The following is a 20,220-nucleotide window of genomic DNA, read 5'->3' as shown; positions in this document are numbered from 1 at the left end:
GGGGAATCAGCAGATTCATACAGTTCATTCCTGCTCTTTGGTTCCCACTCTGTTTGGTCTGGTCCCAGGAGAAGCCATGTCCTGCCATCTGCCATCTGCTGCAATATTTCTCCCCACTCCTCCCAACTAGGGATGGTGAAAGTCTGAGGTCTTTGTTCTCCCAGCATTTATCCAGATAATGAATAGCATACACTGTAACATTTTAGATGTCAAGTACTAGAGGAGACAATATTTACTGATGCAGCTGATGAATGTATTTGGGTGAAAAAAAGCATTAGGGAAAATGCTTCTCAATATACTGATTTGGGGCATGGTCAGTTGTAATTAGGGGTAGAACTCAGTCACTGAGTGTGCCACTCTGATGCCACAGGTCAGAATTATAATGTCAGCAAGAACATAAAGCCTGACCATTCCTGGCAGTTGGGTGAGACAGGTAATGGGCCTGGCCTTACTGGGGTTCCTAGTTGCCACGGGCCTAACAGAGCCAGCCCTAGGAGCAGTTGAAGTTACTGCAATGCAGTTTAGGGATGCTCTGACTTGGCACTACTAGTGCCTGCCCTGGTAGTCTTAGTTATTGTTGGGGTTGGGCTGTGAACTATCAGTTTATTATCATCAAGCCGGTCTAACATTCCACATACCAGAGGTAAGTAACCTCAGTATGACCTCTAACAGTGACACAGCTAGGTATATCCCAGGCAAAAAAGTAGGTCTGTGGAGTTTATTTTGGGGGTCTTCCCATAACCCGTTTTCCTTTCTTCTCGGTTTCCAACATTTTTCCAGTACTCTAGTATTCTTTATACTCAACTATTAGTATATGCCAAATAATAAGGAAAATTAACTAATACCAGTTTAACTATTCCTTCCTAAGGTGAAAAACTTTCAAGACCCAAACAAATGAAGCTATGGAAGTATTAAAAAAGGCAGAGGAATGAATATACCTGGGTGTGGTGGCTGGCCTTATAGACATGTGGGGAACAGCGAGCCAACTCTGTTACTCCCCTTTCTCCTGCCAGACAATTCTATTGCCAGGAATCCCATCTCCGGAAGTGAGCTCCCAAGGTTGACTTCAACAGACTTCACATGGTTGTGACTTTGCAGGGGACATAAACTGTGAGTGCCCTGCACATCACAGGTCCTCTATAATATCTGTTGAGTGAATAAGTGAACATGAAACTAAGTAAATCCTTAGCTACAATGCCTCTGAAGGAATGCTGACAGGCACATGGTCCATGAGAATTAGAATGAATCTTAATCTAAATACCTCATTTTATTAGGTTTTCAGAGAATTACTTAACTTACCTTTAAGAGTTCATGCTTTAAACTTTCTTTTTAAGGATCTATCATTTTAAGTCAATAATTAGAAATTCTGACAAAGACACTTACCTTGGTATCTTCCATTGTTATTCATAGCAATAAAATACAGGTACAACCTGAAAGTTCAATGGATAGCTTAAATTGTGTCCATATGATGAAACAATTTATGCACCATGAAAAGCCATGGAAACTGCCACTATGTAGTGTATTATTCAAATTCTTGTATAATTATATAAGCTCTTATTATATATATGTTATATATATATAATATATACATATGCATATATTATATATGTTATATATATATAATATATACATATGTATATATATAAAATCAAACACACTAAAGTATTAATACTGGTTATCTCTGAATTATGTTATTATGGGTAATTATTTATTTATAATTTTTGGTCTATATCAAATTTTCTACAAGTATAAAGACAAAGAAATAAAATTTAAATATAAATGGGTTTCTTATGAATTTGTGTCAGCTTATAGATCAGCTATGCCAGCAAGTAAATCCACTCTACCATATAACCTTTGCTACTAGTCCCAGCCAGCAATCAGCATATATAACCCAACTCTCCTCCCATGAATGCTGTTCTGAGGGTAATATTCTACATGTAAATAATCCTTAAGTCACGTTGTCTCTACAGCTTTTTACCAAATTCTCCTACGATTTAGGTTTCCTACAAAACTGGAAGTTGAGTAAATGTGTAACAGATCCTCATGTTCTTTATGCCGTGACATTACTCTGAAGAGGCTTTATTAACAAATTCTAATACTGGAAAGAGCTTTTCATTAATGAAGGGTGTTCTGATTGTGACCGTTGAAGCAAAGGGCCATACCTTATTATCTTTCTCTTCTGTACAGTACCTAGTACAGTAGGAACTCTGAAAATATGCGATAAAATAATTGAAATCTTAATTGTAACTCCTTCATGAATTTCTAAGATCCAAAGCATATTATATATGGCTCAAGGCAACCTAGGTGATTATCTGAAAGTCATTTCCTTTGAAATTTTTTCTATGCTGTTTTAGCCTGTCAGCTGCTTCAAACTTGGTTTTCAGACTTTTCAAACTGGTGAGCTCTTTAGAAGTTCATCACAAATACATGTATTTTATCAATAAATTAGCGTTAATTTTCTTGTAAAATTCCAAAAGTTTCTGCAGAAATCAGCAAGATGATCCTAAAATTCATATGGAAATGTACATTACCCACAATGGCTAAAACAACCGTAAAAAGGAAGAACAAAGATGGAAGACTCATAGCTCCCAAGTTCAAGTTAATACACAGGTGCAGGAATCAAGACAGTTTGGTTCTGGCATATGGATAGGCATATAGATCAATGGAATAGAAATGAGAGTCCAGAAATACACCCTTAAATTATGGTCAAGTGATTTTCAACAAGAATGCCAAGTCAATTCAATGGGGAAAGAATAATCTTTTCAAGAAATGGTCCTGGAACAACTGGATATCCACATGCAAAAGAATAAAGTTAGACCCCTTTCTTATACTATATGTAAAAAATAACTCAAAATGGATCATAGACATAAAAGCAAAGAGCTAAAACTGTAAGATTTTTAGAAGAAATTTTAGGAGCAAATCTCTGTGATCTTGGATTAAGGCCATGGTCTGTTAGATATGACACCAAAAAACAAAAACAAAAGAAAAAGATAGATATATCAAAATTTAAAAGATTTTGTGCTTCAAAAGACACATCAAGAAAGTGAACAATTTACAGAATTGCAGAAAATGTTTGCAAATCATATATCTGATAAGGGATTTGTATCCAGAATATTATAAAGTACTCTTGCAACACAATAACAAAAGTAACCCAATTAAAAAATGGGCAAAAGATTTGAATAGACATCTCTCCAAAGAAGACATACAAATGGCGAGCAAGTACATGAAAAGATGGTCAACATCATTAGTCATCAGGAGATGCAAATGAAAACCACAATGACAATGGACTTCACACCCACTAGAATGGCTATAATTAAAAAAAAAAGATAATAACGTGTTGATGAGGATGTGGAGAAACTGGAACCGTCATACACTGCTGCTGGAAAGGCAAAAGGGCACAGCTGCTAGAAAACAGCTCAGCAGTTCCTCAAAACATTAAAAAGTTACCATTTGACCCAGAAATTCTATTCCTAGGTATATACCAACGAAAAATGAAGACATGTCCACACAAAAAAAAGTGTAGCAATATTGAGAGTACTGCTATTCATAATAGTCAAAGACAGGAAACAATACAAATGTCCATTAACTGATGAATAGATAAACAAAATGTACAATGGGGTATTATTTAGAAATGAAATGGAATGAAGTACTGACACATGCTACAACATGGATGAAACCTGAAAATATTAAGCTGAGTAAAAGAAGTCAGGAACAAAAGGGTACATATTGTGTGGTTTTATTTATATGAAATGTCCAGAATTAGCAAATTCAGAAATACAGAAAGTAGATTAGTGGGGCTGGGACTGGGTGAAAGGAAGTGGGACGTGATTGCTAATGGGTACAGGATCTCTTCTTGGGGTGATAAAAATGTTCTAAACTTGATGGTGATGGTTTCACACCTAAAATCATTGAATTGTATACTTTTAATTGGGTGGATTCTATTGTATGTGAATTATACATCAATAAAGATGTTTAAAAGGTTTTATACAGTACGTGTGAAGGAGGATTTTAGCCATTTATTTTAGTATCTGTGTATGTCTGAACATTATATATATTATCTCATAAGCTCTGAAATTCTATGCAGTTTGCTTCATCTCTGATCTTGTCTGGTTTAGATGTTATTTCATGCATGATCTTAAACATAGGGCCTGAAAAAACATAGCCACAAGCTGAATAATTAATTTTAGTATTTCCAATTTCCCTGTTTCCTGTTAATAGTTTTATCACTTTTTAGATTTTTTAAAAAATGACTGTTGGGAGCAGTGTTACAGACTGAATTGTGTTGCCCCCAAATTCCTATGTGGAAGCCATAACCCCTAGTAGCTCAGAATGTGACTGTATTTGGAGATGGGGGCTTTAAAGAGGTGATTAAGTAAAAATGAGGCCTTAAGGTGGCACTTAATCCAATCCGACTGGTGTCCTTATAAGAGCTGATTAGGATACACAGAGACACCGGGGTCCATGTGCAGAGAGGGACGACACTGTGAAGAGGCAGCAAGAGAGTGGCCATCTGTGAGCCAAGAAGAAAGGCCTCAGAAGAAACCAAACCTGCTAGCATCTTGATCTTGGAACTCCAGCCTCCAGAGCTGTTACAAAATAACTTTGTGTCGTTTAAGCTAACTTGTTTAAGGCTGCCATTTTGCTATGGCAGCCTTAACAAACTAATGCATGCAGACTCATCGCAACCAAGTTCCAGGGCTGTATGGCTAGCCTCTATAAAGATCCACAGCATGAACCCCAATGGCCAATATATTCAACTTTTAAAAGGTCCATTAATATGGCTACACCACCATATCTTTTTATCAGGAGAGGGAATTGAGTTATTTACAACTAAATTAGAAATGACTTTTGAGAGAATGAACTTCATATATTCTAATAAATTACTAATTCCTTAAAATGTCACATTTTGAGTATTCCTAAATAAATTTGTTTTTTGATAATTCAGAATACTTTTTATATATAAGCAAGGAGGAATCAATACCTGCTTGCATGGTGAATTAGAGAACTGGGTTTCTACTTAACCTGACATTCTACACATTTTTTTTCCAGAGGTAAGAAAATCAGAGAAGTCAAGCCCTTTATCATGTAAACATGGAGTCGGTATAGAACCACCATTCTTGTCTATTTCTCCTATTAAAACTCCCTCAAGGTCTTTAAATAGACTAAGCACTTGATGTCTGCTGAATGAGTGAAACCTTAGTGCAGATTCTGTAAAACTGCTTCAGGATAATGCTAAGCATCTGAAAGCAAGGCAGAAAACTGTCTACAGAAGAATGCCATTGCTTACTTACTAAATATGGCTATGTGCATCATCAAATCCCAGTAGATTTTATTAGAAGGACAGATAATTTAAATGAATTTAATATTAAAAAGGTAATGTGGGTAGTGAAATATGGTGCTGACCTAAGTAACTGTAGAAAGTGGTGTTTTGACTGCAAACTATGACACCAATAACAAAGAACTGTACATAAACACTCTAGTATTGTTGATAAAGTTGTTTCTCATGGAGGTATGGGTTAGCAATTCTGAAACTGCTGAATATGTTATGCTGGAGTTGAACAAATCCGTAAATGGATAGTAAATAGTGGGAGCCAGGTTTCTTACTGTTGGAGGCGGTTACTGATAAACAAGAGGAAGCTAGAATGATCCATGTGTTAAGGGATTAAAGTCAGTGACATTAGTGAGAACTCAAATTTCATATAGATACTTACACAAAATATTTATAAGTGTGCATACATACAGCGCTAGTATACACACATGGATTTCCTTGCTGTCAGCTGAGAGCACCAAAGAGAAATAATACCTCAGAAGCAACAAGCACACCTGCCACCCAGATCTTGGTTTCTAATACCATTCTCCAATAAAAGGAACCAAGGCTCCCTGGATAAATGACTCATTCTAGGGCTGGGGAAGGAAATACTCAAGATGAGTCTGAAGCATGTTAGAGTAACAGAAAAAAGTAAGGAAATGCTCAAAAAAGGAATAAAAAGATGAAGGCATGTCAAAAGGACACAGAAGAACTCCCAATAGCTAAGGCTGAACAAGTTGAACAACAAAAGTTTTGGATTTATAAGTCAAAGTATAAAATAAACACCCGTAAGTCCATACTGACATAAATGGTTGAATTAGTAAATTTAGGAGGGAGATCTGTCTCCTGCACAGACCAATCCCAAATAAGTTATATAGATACTTGCCCCTCAAGGGGGTGGGCCTTAACTCTTTTGTCCCCACCCCTTGAGTTTGGGGCTATGCTTAGTGATACCCTTTCAAAGAACAGCTTTATGAAAAAGGAAAAAAAATAGTAACTTTATAGTGGAGAAACCTGATAAACATTACCTTAGCCAGGTGGTAAGTTATGTTGATAATATGTATCCTTGATGTGATGTAATGAAAAGAGCAATTCCTGTGGTCTTCCTCGCCCAAAAGTCCATAATCCGAGTCGAATCATGAGAAAAACATCAGACAAACCCAAATTGAGGGACACTGAACAAACTGCTTGACCAGTACTCCTCAAAACTATCAAGATAATCAAAATGCATGGAAAGTTTGAGAAACTGTCATAGCTAAGAGGAAGGAGCCCAAGGAGACCTGACGAGCACATGTAATGTCATTATCCTGGATGGGACCTCAGAACGAAAAGATATTAGGTAAAAACTAGTGAAATCTGAATAAAGTGTTGTGTTTAGTTAATAGTAATGCACTAGTGTTGGTTCCTTGATGTGAAAAATGTACCACAGTAAGATGTTAATATTAGGGGGAAGTAGTGCTGGTGATACGTGAACTCTTTGCCAACTTTTGTGAAAATCTAAAACCTTAAAATAAAGAGTTTATTTAAAGTAAGAGCATAATGTGTTTAAGTGTAATTTGGTATCCTGGATTGGATCTTGGAACAGAAAAAGGACACTAGTGGAAAAATTGCTGCATGTGAATAAACGCTGGAGTTTACTTAATAGTAATATATCAGTGTTGCTTTCTTAGTTTTGATGAATATACCATGGTAATGTATTAACATTAGTAGAAACTGGCTAAGGAGAATGTGGTAAACTCTGTAGTTTCTTTGCAACTTTCTGTAAGTTTAATTATTCCACAGTGAAAATTTTATTAAAAAATATAACGCAGGGTAGCTGGATGTACAAGCAAAATCTATTTGCTTGGACCACCCTAGATAACCTACATGATGGCATTTGATTTGTTTGGGATTCTGCAGTGGATCTCCCCTCATCTTACCCTCCACCCCCCACCCCCGCTGGCCCTACTGTAGAGATCTCAATGTATTTCATGTGCAGGGCTCTACATCAGGAAAGTGGCTGTGGTTAAAAGGGGGAACATGGTTCCCCAGGAGACTAGATGACTCAAATCTAGAGAACAAAACAAAATGGGTCAAGCCTCAGAACTGAAGTGAACAGGACCGCAGTTGGGGGGAAGAGGTCTGTTAAACAAGAGTTAGCTCAAAACAGAAGACAGTTAAGATTTTTGGGGGAAATAAGAATGATTTTAGGCTGGGAGAAGGCAAGACACCAGGGAAAATGTTGACAGAGTGGGTGCTCCATTTTCTCTGTCTTACCTATGGCTTACTCAGAAACTTTTACCCATATTGCCCTTGTTACTTGTAATATTCACATGAACAAAGATTGGCCCGAGAATCAAGAGGCTGCCATGAGTTACTAGGAAGGGTAGAACAGATAGGGGTTTGGGAAAGAAGAGGCATTTCTAGGGTCACAGGCCTGACAGTTCAAGCCTCTTCCTTGTTTCTGTGGAAATCTTTTCCACCAGACTGTGAGCTCATCTGACACAGGGATGCTGCCTTAGTTTTCTCTCGTCCCAGCAGTGCTCTGTATATAGCTGGCGTTCAATAAACATCTGCTTAATAAGTAAGGCAGGAAGCTAAGAACCAGTGAAGCTGGGAATGATTTTTCTTTGGAAAACTTATGGGAAAACATTAAATCACAAAAGTGTTTTTACCTTGGATCCCCACAATAATTAAGGTACTTAAAAATATTCTGGTAGTTTGATTTTCCTATCAGTGAGGGAGATCTGGCCTCTGACTCTCAAAATTATACAACTGAAATTGGAATTTGGGGGATGGATTATTAGGTTGGTGCAAAAGTAATTGCAGTTTTTGCAATCATTAACCTTTTAGCCTCAATTACTTTTGCACCAACCTAATATTAATGTTAAACATATATTCCAAAGACTAAAAAGCCACTGCCCAGGTGTATAATTTGACCAGAGAAAAATGGCATGCTAAATTATGCCGAGTCATTCATATTTTAATTCCAACTGAGGTAACTAAGACAAGGCAAAAAGGTTCAATATGACTCTTTTTTTTTCTTAATTTTATTTTATAAGAGCTTTTAATGAAATGCTGTTTTAAACTTGTTCATCTAGCACATCTCAGCCTGCCACACCAAGTCCATGATGAAATTTTCACCAAAGGAGAAACTGGAAAATAAGGTAATATGGTTACTTTTTTCAAAAGCTCATTTTATTTACTTTAATAAATTGTTCATTGCTCTAAAATGATAAGATGGGCTTCACTTTTTTCAGGGTGGGGGGTGTCTAGGAGGGCACTCAGGGATTTGGAACAGGCAGTGAAAAATGTATGTTTGTTGAGTACACCTACTGGCTAGATACCAAACTTTACATATACATCATTTCTCAGTAAATTTTTACAATTTCATTTAGGTATTCTCATATGACAAATAAGAAAATGGAAATTAATATAAGGTAAATAGGTTGCCCAAGGAACGTGCTAATGGAGGGAACCAAATCCAAGTTTATTCTATTCTAGAATCTGTGCTCTTTCCTATAATACCACACCACTTATTATAGTGAGTTTTGATACTCAATTTAAGGAGAAATATTGTGCAGCTTTTCTTTGTATACATCTTGATGCTACCCTTTCAAACTCATTTTCTGACTTGTAACTTGGCAGTGTATTTATATAGCAAGAGCAAACATTTTAAAAACTAAACTTAGAAGTATTATTCTCGTAAGCTTGCATCCCAATTATTTTTTGCCTTTTTGTTCAAGAAACCACATAAAACTTATCAGGAAATATCCATATGGCAACACCCTGGTTATTTGCAGCTGAAATGAGGGCACCACAGCAGACTACAAGGCCCCAGGCCGAAGTCAGTGAAAGCTGAGCTCTCTCAAAGAGCTGAAGACATCAAGTTGTTTGAAACACTAGACCAATCACACTGCCATCCAGACCTTGAGACTAAAGAAACGAACTGGTTAGAAAGCTAATAGCATAACAACTCTATTTGTCAGGTAGAGAATGGAAGAATGAGCAGAGAGATGGGGATGGGAAGAGAAGCAGAAGAAGAGAGTACAACACTGGCAAGAGAAGAAAACAGCACAGGGGTAAAACCAACACAAACAAAATACAATTAACTAAAAAAATCCAGAATACTCCAAGGTCATGCTGATTATCATGGATATGGTCATGGCTCCCCATATTCTCACTTACATACTGAAAACAAATGCAGTAAAGAACATATAAGCATATTGATGACCTCTTAGCAGTGTTCAGTTTAGAACTAAAAAAAAAAATTTTCCCTAAAGGTATGTAGCTAATGCATTATAATATAGAGGTCTCAAATTTGGTCTTCTGCTTGCTGAAAATCAAATTATAAAACAAGACTTTGTTTTTCTTACATTCCTCAAATTACTGAAGCCATCTGAAAATAAAGTTACATGTTTAACAAGTGTTGATGACCAACTTTTAATAATACATATTTAATTTTCAGAAACATATGCTAACCATCAACAACATGATAAGGGTTCCAATGCCCCAGATGTTATTTCATTGGTACATTGTATCAATATGTACAAAGGCTTTCAAATTCAACCACACAAAACAAAACAGCTTAGTTTTTAAAACTACAATGCTTTAAAAAAATGTAAACAGTTCATTTTTACATTATTGTAAAAAAGACTCACTCCTTAATACGGCTTAATTTTTTTTAAGTGAGCAAAGCCTGGTGCTCATGGTTAAAGAATGAAAAGAATTCTTAACATTGAAACATTGTGCTCCAGTGTGGCAAAACAAAACAAAAAACAAAACAAAATGAAACTCTATATATACACATACAAAGAAAAGAATCTTAAGTCCACAATTTAGACCACACACAAAAAAATCTTGTCCCCAAATTGAGAAATTTATAAAAACCATTTACATGGTTGTTGACCTATTGAAAACCTATATAACATTTTAAAAACAATAACTCAGTCAAAAGATACCACTTTTCTTAAAAATGAAATTTTGTGCAAAAGAAATTGTTTAAGCTAGAAACAAGACTCCTTCCCCAATAAGAGGCCAAAAGAGCCACTGAAATAATTTAACTTTGTTAAGATTTAGTGCATGTAACCAAAAGGCACACACACGTGATTAATATATTAATATTTTCATGCAGAAACCTGTGCATGTTCACAATTATATAAGAAAAACACAAACATAAGAAAATGTAAAGCCTAATGTTTGGCAATGTTATTCTCGCCACATTCCTTTCTAGTCTTATCAGTCCAGGGTTTACTAGATCATTAACACTGCCTCTCAAAAAATATATTATATTTGAACAACTTCTAATAAAAATTAAAAAAAGGACATTAGCCTGAAACACTAATATTTTTTTCAGTTCTGATACATACAGAAACTTACTGATATATTTTAAATGGCATTTCAAATTAAGATATATTTTTTCTTTTGTTAATAAACACTTTGATTGCTCCAGTGAAGTCAGCAGAGAGAAGAACTTCTGTGTTATCTGTCTTCATAATACCTTAAAAGCATAAAAAAATACTTTTAGTTGATTTAAAAAAGAATATGAAGCCTGCTGCCACAATCATCATATGCCCGTGACCTTTGGGGCAGAAGATCCTCTCTCCGCCTTTTCCGTCTCTCTTTTCTGGCTCACTCCTGCAATCCTTTCATCCTCCTGTACCTCTCCTCCTCTCTGAGGCTCACTTCCACTAACCTTGTCTTAGGCTGGTCTTTCCTTGGCTTGGGGAGATTCCAGTCCCTTGGGGCCTGGAAGCCTGGATTTACTACCAGGCAGCCTTGGCCTCTAAGTTGTCTAATGCTTCATTTTGTGCCAAGAGGCTAGCATGTTCTTCAGCCCCAGGACTGGAGTGCTGGTAGAATGGGATCAGATGGGCAAGTCTATTGTTATCAGGTTCTCTAACGAGGTTGATGGTTAGGGTTTATTGTACAGCAGACATACTAAAACTGCCATGAAATGAAGTACACATGATGGATCTATGAATGCTGCCAGCACTTGTCCCCTTTACAGTCCATATGAAGAGCTATGTAGCTGTGATGAATGGCAAAAACATTTACATTTGCCATTAAAAGCATTTAACAAACAAAATTGAGTGTTAAGTAACTCTATTACGCATAGGCAAAGGTTGTAGATTTAAGGACTGATTAGTAAGGAAGAAAATAATCCAAACTTTAACTGGAAAATTGTGCAAAGGATGAGTCAGACCAAAGGGTTTCACTTAGATTTGCTAGAAACATATCCTAAGCCTTTGAACATTCCTTACTACCCTTCAGACATATCTCAAAGTCGTGCTATATGCAGCAGAAGCAGCAGCAAAGGATTTGGGGATATGAGAAAGGCTGGAGAAGAAAATAAATCATCATATACATATAAATACTTTACAACATACAATAATAACGAAGATGATAATGATAACGTCTACTACATGCCAGGCATATTGCCAGGCGCTTTACATATGTTGTCTTTAATTCTTATCACAATGTTGTAAACTGGGTATTATCACCATTTTACACATGTGGAAAATTAAAGCTTACATTGTCAAATATGTCAAGAATAAAGAGAGAGAGCGCAATCGGATATATTTTACAATCTCATACCCTGGGTTTAAGAGTTTATTCTCAGATTATACCTAGACAGGCACAAAACAGCAAACACAAATCTGAGTATGATCCTTTAAAAGCTATACCTCTTTCAAAAGGACTCAGTGAATTAACTGAACCTTCTTAATAAGGTACAGTTTTGACAAGTTTAAAGAAAAGTACTCTTAATTTTTCCTCAAATTGTTTAAAAGCTAGAATTTTCTATAGAATGTATAGAGGAAATGTATAGACTGTAAAAAGGTATCACTGGGGTAAAAGAAAAGGAAAAAACCCAAATGACTTAAGTTAGATGAGTTAGAATTTGATTCTGAGGGCAAAAAAAGGAAAAAAAAAGGAAGTATTTCCAAACAGGCATTTAGTAAAGGTTTAATAATTCTAAGTCGGTTTATTTTTAAATCTTCTAACTGAAAGAAGTGCTAGACTGAAGTTCATCTTTGCTATCCAAATTTTTCTTCACAGACAGAAGTAGTATATTTAGTGCAGTGTACAGTGCCAATAATACCACAAGGGAAATTATCTGAGGTTAAATGAAATAAAAACTCTTGAGAACTTTTGAGCACTCAAATACTTTTAGAAGCACCTTTTATACACTGTATCTACTGTTGTGGCTTTGTAAGTCTCTAAAAGGCCTGGCTGTAGTGTCTAAAGTGAGAAAACACATTTAATGAACTATTCTGCGATTTATTTTAATACAAACTTGTTTTAACAACTGGATCAAATTTGCATGGCTTTACAATACTCTTAAGGACTAACAGGGACCATTTTTATATAATTAGCACTCAATACTACTTGGTTTCTTTTCACTTCCTAACCTAAGTATTTTACATAACTGGGGTTACTACTCATTCTCAAAGCATATGCTGCAAATGGCAAGAAATTACAGGCTTGTGAATAGCTGCCTATAAGAAACTATAAATTTGTGGCAAGTAGAAAAGAACACTGCTTTCATTTTGGTTTAATCTTTTTATTCAGTAAATGTTTATTAAACACCTACTGTATGTAGGCAAGCACCATCTAGACATTGGCACAACAAAGAAGACATCCAAAGTCTCTGTCCTCAAAGAAATTAGAGTCTAAAAGAGACATACAATAAATTTTATATTTTCATGCCTTGTTTATGTTTCTCCAAGGAGAGCAGCTGCCCATAGAAAGAAACCATGAACTTTCAATTTTTTCATTTTTAACTCTCAGGTGAATTTAAAAGAAGTAAAACTTGCAAGAACTATGTTACTGAAATGTTCAGAAACGGGTATCTGACAACCACTATACTGTCAACAAAAAATATTTTTCATACTCATGAAAACCTCCTAATACCCAATATTAGGTCAATAAGGCTACTAAATGCAGACTAGAAAAAATGTAGGACAAATAAAATATGAGTACCTACCAGAGGGCATGGTATCCAAAATTTCAGCATCTTCACCTTCTGGTTTTTCAGACTGCACATCCGAAGACAACATCAAACTTGGGTTTGGAGCAAAGATGGCCGATGTAACAACTGCATTATGTGCTGGGGGAAAATTTTACTTTAGAATAACCAAGAAATTTAATTCTAAACATCAAGACAAAGAGTGTAATATGCAAAAAATACAATAGTGTATATTACATGCAAATATATTTTTAAAAACTAGCAAATAAGTAACTAAGAAGTATTTAAAATCCCGAAATATTTTCTTTAAAAAATGCCACACACAAATTCTGAGATTTCATGACTTCTCAAATTTTAGACAAGTATAAGTTCTTCCTTGGTATAGAAAAATCCAACAAAGCCAAACACAAAGCAAAAAAAGTTATAATTGCCAAACTCTCTTTCAAATAATGCCTATACAAGTTTACTTCTAGTACATATCCACTTTAGCTTTATTCACTAATAAAAGACACACAAAAGTAGGCATTTACTTACCTTTAATACCTTCCCAAAAGTCATTACGATCTCTCCTGACTGAAGTAAACTTGCTTAGATCATGGTAAGTACTCCAGATATAAACATACTTATCTTCAGAGCCGCTAACGAGGTAACTAAAATCATGGCTAAATTTGGGGAAGAAAAAAAAACCTCATTTTTATTTTTTCTTTAGATTCCACTCTATCAGAACTTCCTACTTTAAAATACCTAAGAAAATACCCAGGAGAGCTTGTTGAAATATAGACTCCTAGTCTTACTCCAGAGGTTCTGACCATCTAGTTTTCACATGGGGGTCAGAGGCATTAGTATTTTTATCAAAGCCCTAGGTTACTGTGCTGCTAGTTAACCCACACAGGGAGGAACACCTCCTTAGGAAATGAAAGAGAGAAGCAGATAATTTTACCAATTAAATTACTGGGTAATTATAGTAGTTCCCTATTATTCATGGGGGATACCTTCCAAGACCCCCAGTGGATGCCTGAAACTGCAGATAGTGCTGAACCCTATATGTACTATGCTTTTTCCTATACACAGTCATGTGCCACGTAACTGTCTAAGATTGTGTAAGTATATTCTATGATGTTCCCACAATGAGAAAATCACCCAGCAACACATTTCTCAGAATGTATCAGACATGAGGCCTAGATGAATGGAAAATGGGAGAAAAGAAGGAATGTTCTGACCTCTTTGGGGAATTTCTCATTGCCGTTTACCTGAAACTTGCTTTGATCTGGCTGCTGCTGTTGACATAACCCTTATACTTCATGGACAGGGACAAATCTCTAAGATCATATAGTCTGATTCTGGAGTCATTTGAGGTTACCAGTATCTAAAAATAAATCAAGGGAAAAGTAAAAAGTATAATCTTTTAATATAAGCTATAATAAAAAAAGGGTGTATACACATACAGAATATACCTCAAAACTAGAAAAAGCAGTATTCCATAGGAAAGGGAAAATAATCTTAGCCAAGATATTAAGAGCTAACTTTCAGAAGTCTACAGAGTGCAGAGAATGATTATTTTCAATACTTAGTACCTTATTTTCTCCAGGTAAAGGCTCAATGCCAGTAATTTTTCTTCCAACTTTGTTGCGCCCTCTGGTAGATCGGACATGTATTTGTGTGTGGTATTTCAAATGCTAAAAAGAAATCACAAATTTAAAAGATCAGAATAAGAAGGAACCTCAGAGATTATGTGATCCAACTTGCAGCCAGACATGGTATTATTTACCCCAATTTACAGATAGGGCAGTTAACGTGCAGAGAGGATACACCAACTTACCCCAAACCACAAAAATGTTTTATTATGTATTCAACTATGTAATTTACACAAGATAGTCATTTACCTCTGTATCATAGAAAATACATCTGCCATCATATGTCCCAATCACTGCATATTTTCCATTCTGACAAAAATTTGCAGCTGTGATCAATTTTGTTTGACCATCTACTTCATTCCACAAAGCCACTTTTTTGTCAGGTATGTTCCAAAGGCGGAGCTTTCCATCCAATGATCCACTTAGAAAATACCTGTCATCCTAAAAATGTGACAAAAGAGAAAGCTTTCATTTTACCACATCAAGAGAAAACTTATTAGCAAATCAATATGTCTATTAGAAATGTTTAAAATATGTAGATCTCATTTAAAAAGTATTAAAGTATTCTTCATGTAGGTATTTTATTCACTAAAAATAACAAGTAGAAACTTCAGTATTCAATCTGAAGGAGTGACATACTGATTGCCTTAGCATATCCATAAACTGCTTTTCCCGAAGTATATGGATGTCAATAGATAATGTGTTAGAGTGTATATTGCGTAGAAGGGTTCTGTTATCAAATAAGTTTGAGAAATTCTGGGTTATGGAAAATTAAACAAGATTCTCAGTTAACATGCATTCTGTATCGTCAAAAAGGGGATAAAGTAGGTAGTGTTTTCCAGCTTATTTAACCATGGACTTCTTTTGCAGAGAGTTGGTAGGGGGTCAAGGTAGGAACATCTAGCATGGCTAGTACCTTCAAGGAACATACTTTGAGAAAAACCATCCTGTAATGATGCACTTGTCCTAGACTTCCCTAGGACACATGTAGGGATAAGACAGTAATGCCCACCCCAATAAACTTTAATTAAAAAAAAAGTCATGCCAGTTAGCCCACAGAACCAGTCAATTTTTGGAACTCTAACACCATGTCAGCAGAGAATCGCTTCACTAATCAAATTCTCAATCTCAAAGCAGAGTTCTCAACGGAGGGGGGGGGCAATTTGGCCCCACAGGGGACATGTAGCAATGTCTGAAGACTTTTATGATGGTCACAACTTGGGGGTGGGTGACATCTAGTGGGTAGAGGCCAGGAATGCTGCTAAACATCCTACAGTGCCCAGGACAGCCTTCTCTCCCTGGATGACAAAGAACTATACAGCTCAAAATTTCAATAGTGTCAAGGTTGAATAACTCTGCTCTAAACTAAACAAGGCCTACCACTAAGCTGGTCTAACTTCTGGTAACATAAGCATCAAATATAAAATAATAGGGATGCCAAAACAAGAAACAGTCTCTTCCCTGCTCAAGATTATTCTTCTTACCCACCTCTGAAGCCCATCAAGGATAACCTGGGCATTTTTACGGCTATGCAATAGTAGGCTTGACTCAATGTCTACCAGTAGAAAAGCTTAAAAAGTAAAAACACTTCATCTTGGTCTTACAATTCAGAATTTTATTTATGTACATACATACACATGTGTGTACTCATGTATGTGTGTGCATGCCTCTCCATTTTGCTATTTATTTTACAACTTTGGCATCTTCCTTCCAGATAACATTTAATAGAGTCATATTTCCTAAGAAAATGTCAACATCACCCGATTCTTCCCTAGAGCCTCTGAAAAAACTCTTCAGGTCTGTAGAATTTTTAGAAACAGGGCTTTTCAGTTTCCAAAATAAAAGTATAGAAAAACTATTGACTAAACAGAAGCCTTAATAATACCTAATACCTCTCTGGTGGATAACTATTACCACCTAATACCTCTCTCGTTCCACTCTGATACATTATAGTTAAAATAGAGGTAGAAGGAAGGATTTTTCTCATAGTTGCTGACAGGAATAAATCCATCCTTTTACTGCAATCTTGGGTGACAGGTAGAGGTGTTATTCAGAAAGAAGCATCTAAAGGCCTGATGGTTACAAGTGATGAGGTATTAATATAAATTAAACATTTTTTTAATTTTTAAAAAGTTTTTGACCAAGTCTTCTAAGAGTTCAGAATTATTACTGCCTATGCTATAAGCTTGCCCAGGGAGGGAAATCATATTGAGGGGAACAAAAAGTCATTCTTCTCTCTTAATCTGGGGAAAAAGGAAAAAAATGTGATTATAATTAAAACATTTCATTAAAAAGACAACAGAGATGAGGACATAATTTGAAATGCAATCATAACATCAATGCAGGGGTGAGAAAATAATCCCACATCAACTAGGGTCAACTCAAGCCCTCGTTATTTCAGCCTAGCTAGTGGAGTAGAACTAACATGTGACTTCCCTATAAAGAACTAAAACAAATTTAGCCTTACGCATTTGGTGGCTCTATCCTATAAGGACATAAGATAGGCCTGCGATTCCATGACAGCAGACTTTTCTCCTTTGGTTGAAATCATATGACATACTTTCTTTCCAGAGGGAAGATATTAACGAATTTTCTACATTGAAAATTAATAAGAAGGGATCTCAAGATTAACAATGTTGCCAGATATTAAATAGGAATTCAGCATTATCCTGTAACAAATGTTGGTCTTTGCCTCTTTCAACAACTTCCTCTTTGTCTCTTCCCCTTCCCAAACCTCCTCCCACAACTATTCCTGCCTATATGCTTCCCTTTCTCATTTATCCACCTGCTGCTGTCTTCTCTTCTCTCACCATTTCCAATATCTCACTTCTTTAATAGGATACTTCCTTCATTTATACCCTGCATGTCCTTTTAAAAATTTGGGATTACTTTTCACTGTCATATTTAGAATATAACATTTCCACTTCTTCTAATGCAGATTAGCAGAATATTTCCTTTTTCATTTTTAAAGTAAAATGAAACACTAAATTATACTGTTCTTAACTATGTGGCTGTTATAATTCTTTTCCTGTAGTCTAATTACCCTCCAGGGAAACCTGGTTCCCTCACCTTCCTTATAGTACAACAAAAAATGTATAAACAATTACTTACTCTTGGATGGAAAGCTATGGCAGTAACAAAATCTATATGCTGAAAACAGCAAAGGCATTCTCTTCTGGAAATATGCCATAACCTGACTGTTTTATCCATCGAAGAAGAAAGCAGAAAGTAGTTCTATGGAAAAATTGCCATTGATTATTTTATCATCATGTGGAAAAAAATTATTATACAATAAAAGTGAACTTTTGGTTTTATGTACCTCAATAGTTTTGCTATTAGTATTATTATATGCAGCATTAGGAAGAACAAAAGATTATCCAATTCACTCGGAAGATCCCATTTTTTCCAAAACAGTTAAACAGCATATTTCTTTGATTCTACAACTTTTTCACATTACCTATTCTGGAATTAGGATGCATCTTATGATCTATGTCAAAAGAAATCTGCCAGACAGACAACAACAGAGACTAAGGTGTACTTCAGTGGTTATAGCCTGCATATATTGGAACTTAGCTATGAATATAAGGCATCTTTTAATTTGATTGTTACTTCAGTTTAGTTATTTTCACATTGACAACACTGGCGAATTTTAACTCACATGGACTCCTTAATTGTCACTTAAAAATGCCTTCAAAAAGATTACCCTATAATGCAGCATGGAAATGAAAAGTTATTGTGCACCTGTCATACTGTAGGCAAGAAAATTAGAGATTAGAAATTGTCAAATCTCTCAGAATAGATCAGAGAATTTTCAAAGCTAGATGATCATAGTGAAACGGATTTGGCCATCACCCAGGAACTTAACATCCATCTGTCAAAAGCTTCTAACTGGAAGAAGATCTTTAATTTCTAAACACAATCTATTTAAGGGAAGAACTACGAGTTATACTGAAGTAGAAAACCCAAATGAGACCCTAGTATTCTTTGGTATGCATAAAGGTGCTAAACAAATTGAAGCAATGATTACATTGATTTAGGACTTACAATGTGCTAAACATTACTCTTAGCACTATACAGCAACCATATGAGGTAGGTATATTATTATCCCCTTTTACAAATGAGAACACTGAGGCGGAGAGGTTAATAATTTGTCTGTGACTACACAGCTTGTCAGTGGCAGAGTGGGTAGTTTGGCTCTAAGGTTCAGGCTCTAACCACTACACATTCTGCAGAGTGCTTACGTAGAACATGTTACAGAAACAATAAGATGCTCTGTCATTTACTCAAAGCAATAAAAGAATGTTATATCTTTAAATGTAAAAGACGACGAAGCATAAAAAATGATTTGGATATATAACTGTATGGTGCATATATGCTCTATGGGCTAGTTTAGAAAGTGTACATTTTATGTGGTCTACCTGGTTTTAAATAGATGGTGCACCTCACAAATAAAAAACCAGAATTTTGAAAGATTTACAATAACTTGTGAAACATCTTATAACAGTTATTTTTATTTTCAAGATCTACTCAGTTCCAGAAAAGTTTTAAAGAGCATACGCAGTTTACTTTATATTTCCTGTTGATTAAAAACAAACTATGTAAAAACTACCGTGTTTCCCTGAACATAAGCCCTAGCATGATTGTTCAGGATGACATCCCCTGAACATAAGCCCTAATGAGTCCTTTGGAGCAAAAATTAATATAAGACCTGGTCTTATTTTCGGGAAAACACAGTAAACCTATGGTCTGCTATTCATTAAAACTAACTTCATTCAGTTCTTGCAACAGTCCAATGCTTTTAAGCATATGAAAGAAATAAAAAGACATCCCTAAAAATAAAGATGCTGAAGACATGTTAAGACTTGTCCTAATATGCCAAGAGATTTCTGTTGAATAAATACTTATAAGTGAAATGAAACAGTTTTCTTAAACTGAACATGATCTTGGGAGTCAAGGAAATTATACTAAAATCTAAGTTCTAACCATAACTAGTTTTGTGATCTTGGACGAGTCAGAGTCCCAGTCTTCTAATCTACAAAATGAAGTATCGTCTACCTCAGAAGGTTAATGTCGGAAGAATTAACAAGGTAATTCTTGGTACCTGCTACAAAATAAGTTTTCAACAAACAGAAAACCCACTATAAACATCAATTGTGCTAGGTACTAAAGAGAAACGACAGTAAAATGAGATCTGGTCCCTACTCTTAGAGTAGGGACTTAGAATCCTGTTGCAAACAAGACCTAGAATTGTACATACTTGTAGGTAAACAGTTAAGTAAAAAAGAAAGTTTAAGAAAAAAGCATACAAATAGATGAAGGCCTTTAGAACA

General features: G+C 35.5%; 1 protein-coding gene across 2 annotated transcripts in view; it reads right to left on the bottom strand.

The window, feature by feature from the left end:
* Positions 1 to 9,705: 9,705 nt before the first annotated feature.
* The window catches only part of WDR44 (WD repeat domain 44), a 90,578-nt gene continuing 80,063 nt past the window's right edge, over positions 9,706 to 20,220 (bottom strand). Inside the window, exons 14-20 of one of the 2 annotated variants that reach the window (XM_019719134.2) lie at positions 18,002 to 18,124; positions 15,140 to 15,331; positions 14,831 to 14,932; positions 14,507 to 14,622; positions 13,791 to 13,918; positions 13,275 to 13,397; positions 9,706 to 10,787 (exon numbers count right to left, since the gene is read on the bottom strand). In XM_019719134.2, the coding sequence (XP_019574693.2) occupies positions 10,693 to 10,787; positions 13,275 to 13,397; positions 13,791 to 13,918; positions 14,507 to 14,622; positions 14,831 to 14,932; positions 15,140 to 15,331; positions 18,002 to 18,124 (879 nt within the window). In that variant the 3' untranslated portion in view covers positions 9,706 to 10,692. The remainder of the gene's footprint in view (positions 10,788 to 13,274; positions 13,398 to 13,790; positions 13,919 to 14,506; positions 14,623 to 14,830; positions 14,933 to 15,139; positions 15,332 to 18,001; positions 18,125 to 20,220) is intronic. The other variant, XM_019719135.2, reaches the window with a different exon arrangement.

The sequence above is a fragment of the Rhinolophus sinicus genome, chromosome X (genome assembly GCF_036562045.2).
Source record: "Rhinolophus sinicus isolate RSC01 chromosome X, ASM3656204v1, whole genome shotgun sequence".
Classification (NCBI taxonomy): domain Eukaryota; kingdom Metazoa; phylum Chordata; class Mammalia; order Chiroptera; family Rhinolophidae; genus Rhinolophus; species Rhinolophus sinicus.
The sequence above is the reverse complement of the archived record's forward strand: the minus strand, read 5'-3'. Positions and strand labels throughout refer to the sequence as shown.